The sequence below is a fragment of the Lactuca serriola genome, chromosome 5 (genome assembly GCF_051521515.1).
Source record: "Lactuca serriola cultivar US96UC23 chromosome 5, Lser_US96UC23_V15, whole genome shotgun sequence".
In the NCBI taxonomy this organism is placed as follows: Eukaryota; Viridiplantae; Streptophyta; class Magnoliopsida; order Asterales; family Asteraceae; genus Lactuca; species Lactuca serriola.
Window position 1 is genome coordinate 346,194,202 of NC_136412.1, and position 6,117 is coordinate 346,200,318.

At 32.1% G+C, this 6,117-nt stretch overlaps 1 protein-coding gene across 2 annotated transcripts; it reads left to right on the forward strand.

Moving 5' to 3' along the window:
• The first annotated feature begins 1,082 nt into the window (after window positions 1-1,082).
• LOC145055474 (protein XRI1-like) lies at window positions 1,083-3,890 on the forward strand. 2 transcript variants are annotated; one of them, XM_079003812.1, is made up of 9 exons: window positions 1,083-1,402; window positions 2,081-2,127; window positions 2,229-2,351; window positions 2,438-2,586; window positions 2,712-2,775; window positions 2,872-2,959; window positions 3,049-3,089; window positions 3,184-3,267; window positions 3,351-3,890. In XM_079003812.1, the coding sequence occupies exons 1-9, from the start codon at window positions 1,380-1,382 to the stop codon at window positions 3,632-3,634; spliced, it is 903 nt and encodes a 300-aa protein (XP_078859938.1). In that variant the 5' UTR covers window positions 1,083-1,379; the 3' UTR covers window positions 3,635-3,890. The 2 variants fall into 2 exon arrangements, with proteins under 2 accessions (XP_078859938.1, XP_078859939.1); XM_079003813.1 differs by having other exon boundaries at window positions 2,232-2,351.
• The last annotated feature ends 2,227 nt before the right edge of the window (window positions 3,891-6,117 follow it).

Below are 6,117 nucleotides of genomic sequence, written 5' to 3' on the forward strand. Positions count from 1 at the left end.
ACCTCTTCCCAACTACAGATAACATGGAATAAACTGATCTCGATCAAGGTAATCACTTTTGTTTGGAGAGTAGCCCTCAATCGCATTCCTTCTGCCATTGCTCTATCTCATAGACGTGTGCATATCAACTCATGTTACTATGGTTCATGTATTGACGGGATAGAAAATGTTGACCATATTCTTGCATGTTGTCCTTACTCAAGTTTTGTGAGGGAGAAGATCTTTAATTGGTATGGTATTGATCAAGTTTCCGTGCATAACATGGAGAGCTAATTGGTTTTGTAGCCTCATGGGTTCATTGCCTTTTTCAGTCTTTAGTCTTTATGAAAGTGCAGAAATAAAAGAGGTTCATTGTAATCTGCTATTGGATGCTTCAGTCTTTATGAAAGTGCAGAAATAATCGTTTGTTTCAAAGGATTTTCACTAATCCTTCTAAAGCGGCCGACAACATCAAGTCATTGGTGTATCTATGGATTAAATGTAGGTGTAAAGAGGTAATTTGTAACCGGAAAGAATGGACTTCCTTCCCCCATTTCATCTATTATACTTTAACCACTTAAAACTGCATTGTTCATTGCCTTTTTCTAACTGCAAAACCTTTGACTTCTTCAAAGTTAAAAGTACACATCAACCAAAGAAAACTGTTTACCCCTTTATTTTCATGAAAATGATATAAATAACATAACTTTATTTGGTTTATACCCTTATAATGAACATAAACTAGTTTAGGAACCTTTTAAAATATATATTGTTTGGCTAAACTTCATTGGTTAATAACTTAATATATAACCCTAAAAAAACCAATGTACCATTTTATCTTCATGTAATTAGTGAAACGAATATTTAAAAATAAAAAAAATAATAATAATAAGTATTCTTTATTCTTGAAAATACAATTAAAAAATCTCACTCCAGTACAGTGCATATTTTTGGGGTCTGTTATAAATTATTTTTAAAAAATATTTACTTACCCGTTAAAGAAAAAAGAGAAAGTAAAAAAAAAGAAAAGGGAAAAGGGGTCGTCAGGCCTGAACCTGGTCTCCCATGGTTACCCATTCAGATCATGCTAATAAATAGCCCCCAAAATCCGAAGCCCACACACTACAAAAAAACACACACTCAGAAAAAGAGGGGTGTATGGTGCGTGGAATCGGCGGTTTTGCACATATCTCGACACCACTTCTGTTCGTCTTCTTCGCATTTCCAATTTATATGTTTTGTACCTTTCCTTCTGTATCAATCCATCCCAACGGCTAGTTCCGACTGTAAACTTTGTACCCGAGGATCGTGAAGTAGTTTAGTGATTTGTTTTGCATCTGATTTCGGTTGCCAATTCTGTAGTAGTGATTTTGTTTTGCGTTTGATTTCGTCTGCGTTCAATGGAGCACCAAAAGAATCACAAGTACGTGCTAGTCCTCCTTTTTTGCTGATTTATTTGAGTTTGTTTTAGGAAAATGTAGGTGGATTGATCCAATTTTTTGTGGTGTTTTGGGGAATTTTTAGGACATACTGTTTGCTTGATTTGTTGCATTTTCTGAATTTTACATCGCATCCTATTAGTTTCCGCGTGTTGATTTGGTTCAATTTTTGCTGGATTTATACAAGTTTTGTAGTTGTTTCAAAATCGTTGAGATGCAATTGAGGTGAATAAAATGTTTATAGATATAGATCGTGTTTTCTAATTAAAGTCGGCGTTAATGATGATATTTTGGTCAACTTCAAATCGGCTGGAGTAATTTCAATAATCTAATTCATGATCCGTCGAGTCTTCTACAGAATTTGTTTGCTAATCAAGTGACTAAAATGTGTTTAGTGATAGATAGATCATGATTCTGGGCAGTTTTTAATGAATGATATTTGTGCTTTAAATTCAGATTTATGTGCCTTTATGATAGATCCAGCACTAAATGTGTGCATATGCTATGTATACATCAAGTTATTAATTGCTATTTGAAGTCTTCAATTTTCTACCAACAGTTCATGATATGCTACCTTGTAAATTGTCTTCAATCTTAATTTTTCCTTCTCCTATTCTTCAAATAAAAAGCTCACACAGTTTAATGTTTTATATGAATTTTAGTGATGAAATGTGGGACTGGAAATGCGAAGAATACGGTTTGCAACTAGGTAAGAGCAAGATTTTTGATTTTTTATCCTATTTTCTTAGCATTATAGATCAAACTGTTGGGCACACAATTGATATTTATTTGGTTAAAATGGATTTGAAGCAGATGTACCTAATGGACTCTGGAACAATGTAACTGAGAATGATGAAGATCTTTCTTATGTGTTTGATGAAACAACCCCAGTGAAGTCCTGTGGTGATTTACCCTATCAAGTTACTGAAAATGGTAATTATGTATTTGTGTTAAAGGGGATTTATAATTTAACCAAATAGATATGATTCTTGGTATCTGATACACGTATGCTTAAACAGGAACTGTAAACAAGGGAGTGGAGTATTGTAGGGAAGCTTCTTCCCAAGCAAAAAGACGCCGAATGCTGCATTTTGATGATGAAGTTTTGGATTCAGATGTTCTTCCACTTTGTGATGAGGATTTCTCTTCCAACTTTTTAAAGTCCAAGGTGCTTTTTCTTTCTTTTTGACTTAATGAGAACATGACTTAAATTAATCTATTAAACTATATATGAACCTTTTGAATTCTAAGTCTTAAACTTTTTTATAAACATCATTTTCTTATAATGTTTAGGAGAGGGAAGACTCCTTGGATGATGCCTTTTCTGATATGGCACAATGGGTGTCTGGATTTGCAGGTTTGACTTTTATACCAGTTAGGAAAATGAAATAACCCTTTTGCAGAAATAATATAAATTGTTTTTTTTTAAAAAAATTTTGGTTTATGTTTTCAGATGATATGTCTGCATCTGCATCTGGTTATGATGGTTTGGAACAATCTTCAGATGGATGGTTGGCTGATTGTCTAGTAACTGACTCTATGTATGTAATTTTTTTTTTAATTTTATGATATAATTTCATGTCTTTATATACAAAAAAAAAGATTGGCTTAAATTCAATCCAATGTTTAGGACTTTATCTGGGACATCAAATATCCAGATGAATCTTACAGGTAACATTCACATTCAAATTATCGTTCACTTGATTTGATTCTCTTTCATGTTTTTTCTAAATATTTTCTGTTTAATTTTAATTGTTGTGTTTAGATTCGGATAATTCACAACCCGAGATTGGAAGTAATAACATGGTTCAAGAACGCACTCCTACTCGTCACAATGTCATTTTCAAAGGTTTGTTTTGTAAATAAATTTTTTATATCTTAATGTTAATTAATTAATTAATTAATTGAATGTTATTGTTATTGCTGTAATAGGGAAAAAGTCATTGATTAAGACACCTACACAGATGAATTCATCGGTTGTTCTTCCATTTGCATTTGTAAAACCATGTGGAGGTGTTGAAGGAGCAGTTACTCTTAAAGACATAAACCAAAAGATCTTGACTCCACCTCCATCAAAATCCAAGAAAATGTTTGAAGAAGATCATGTAATATCATATCCTACTTCCGCTTTCTCAGGGAAACCCATTGTTGGAAAAACTAAAATCCGAACTGAAGGTGGGAAAGGAAGCATTACAATTATGAGAACAAAAGGATGAGGATTGTTGGATAAGGATAACTTCTATTTTATGTTTTTTTTTTTTGTAGAGCTTAAGTTAATTAATTAAAAAAAGAAAGAAAGAAAGATGATTTGTCATCTATTAAGTTGTTTTAGGTGGTGGATTCCTGAATTGAGTGGAATCTATTGGGATCTTTTTGTCTAGAAGATCCTTCTACCCTATATTTTTTTTTCTCTTTAGAACAACTTTTGACAATGCTAATTTGGTCGGTTAATCTCGTTTTAAGTTTATGTCATGTTTAATCTTGTTTCCATGTTTTGTGTTTTGTACGAGGTGGAAATTTTGATATATTTACCTAGAAATGAGTATATGTGGGTAATTTTATCTCTAAAAGCTCATATGATTAAACTAAAAGAAGTAAAACGGGTATAAATTCTAAACCTAACGTATTGAATTGTATATAACGTACATTGATTTTATAAAAACCACTATAATTAAAAAATAAATAAAAATTGGTCAGATATAATTTTCTTTCTGATTTCACCATGAAAACACTGATTTTTTTTAAGGACAAAATATATTTAATCTGAAAAGTAATATTTTGTTTGTTTTTTTAAGCTCAGTAGTTAAACTAGAAAAAAAAAAAAAACAAAACAAACTAATTTATTGGTTAAAAAAAGTTCCAAACGGGGCTTGGACTTTTTGTAATTACATTTGTAAATTAATTATTTTAGAAATTTAAATTGACCAAACAGAACAAAAAAGACAAAGTTAGTAACAATTGACATGTTTTACTTTTTACCCATTAGCTAATTCACTTCTTTTTCTTTCTCACCTTTCGTCTGAGTCTAGTGTTGATCAGTAACATGTTTTGCCTAGTTTTTTCAAGTAACTTCTCTACTTAATATGATTAAAAAACTATATTATTAACAGTAATAGTTTGTTTTTTTAATAAAAATGATTTAGAGGATGGTTGGGATGGGATTTGGTGTTATATTCTTTTGATTTCCTAAAAGAGAGTGAATAAAGTTATAATAAGGATTCTTGCTTTGATTTAGTTTGGCTGTTGACCAGTGATCAGCTTTAGTTAGGATAAAAAAAGAAAGAAAGTGGAAGAGGCTTGATTTAGTCCATGTGAAATTCCCATGCCTCTCTTTGCTTTTATAGTTTTATATGCCATGTGAAGTTGAGGTTCATATAATATATCTCTCAGTTTAGGCTGACAATTATATGGAGATATGGGCTTTTGATAAAGCCTAAAATCAACCCCTAGCAAAAAGATGTTCCCATTGTTTTACTTTTATATAATTTCAGTTTTCACTGTGATTAATATTTGCCAAAAACCGGACCCGACCTCTGAAAGGTTGAAGTAAAAAGCATGTTTCCACATCAGCAAACTATTCCGGCAAAAGTTGTAAACAAACTGAACGTTTGAAGGATGAGCTCGATGATGAAGAAGCCATGTTGAAGGAAGAGTTGGCTGATAAGGAAATCATGTTGAAGGAGAAGCTGGACAGAGGCACAACTACTATGTAGCACGAGCTACCCTTCAAAATTTTCCGTAAAAAAAAATTCGAAAATCCGTCACGAATCCGTTCACAATCCATCACAAATTCTGATAATTGTGAATTTAGTATAAGTTTATCAGTTTATTGACGATTTTGTGACGGAAATTTCCTTCGAAAATGAGTTTTTTTTTTCTCTAGTAGTGAAACCTCTACAAATTTTGTGCAACCTCCTGGTTTTTCGTTCTGGATCCGCTACCACTAGAGTTGGATGATGAAAAAATGGGACATGAAGGTTAAATGTTTGAAAATTGGGTAGCAAGGAGGAGCTCGACATGTATACTTATAATATACTTATAAATAATAAACAAAAAATAACATTAAATGTAAACGCAAAGGTGGTAGGAGAACCTACCAAAATGCCATCTCTTCTTCACTACATTTAAAGCATGAGAAGCCACCTAAATGTCTGCTCTTGAATGCTTCTCTTGAATGTTTCTCGTGAATGTATTTAACTCTCAAACCATCATAAACTAAAAAGCCACCAAAATGTATACTCAATATTTTTGGTATACTCAATATCATGCAAACGACTTCTTTATTTCTAGACAATAATGAGATATTGATCTTCTATTTAATTTATAAAGAATTATGAATAGTAAAGGTATTCATAAGAACCAATCCCATAGAAAATCAGATTAAAAAACACTCCTCATGCTAGACAATGAGGACTTCATCATTCTCTAATAAATATCAATTTGTTCTTAGAATCAAGCAAGATTTGGGGATGTATAATCAAATAAGAAAATAAGTTTTGAGTACATGAGAAGAAATAAGTTCATTGACCGAACAAAAGAAAGGAATGGTCGGACAACTTGGTGCCTTTCCTTAGTGTGCCAAAATGTGCTTAACACAACTCTACCTAAGTGACTGACAGGAAAATGTGTATAAATCCTATTCGCTTTATTGAAAGTGGTGGAGGTTCTTGAAGCAATGATCGAGAGCAAGATGACACTC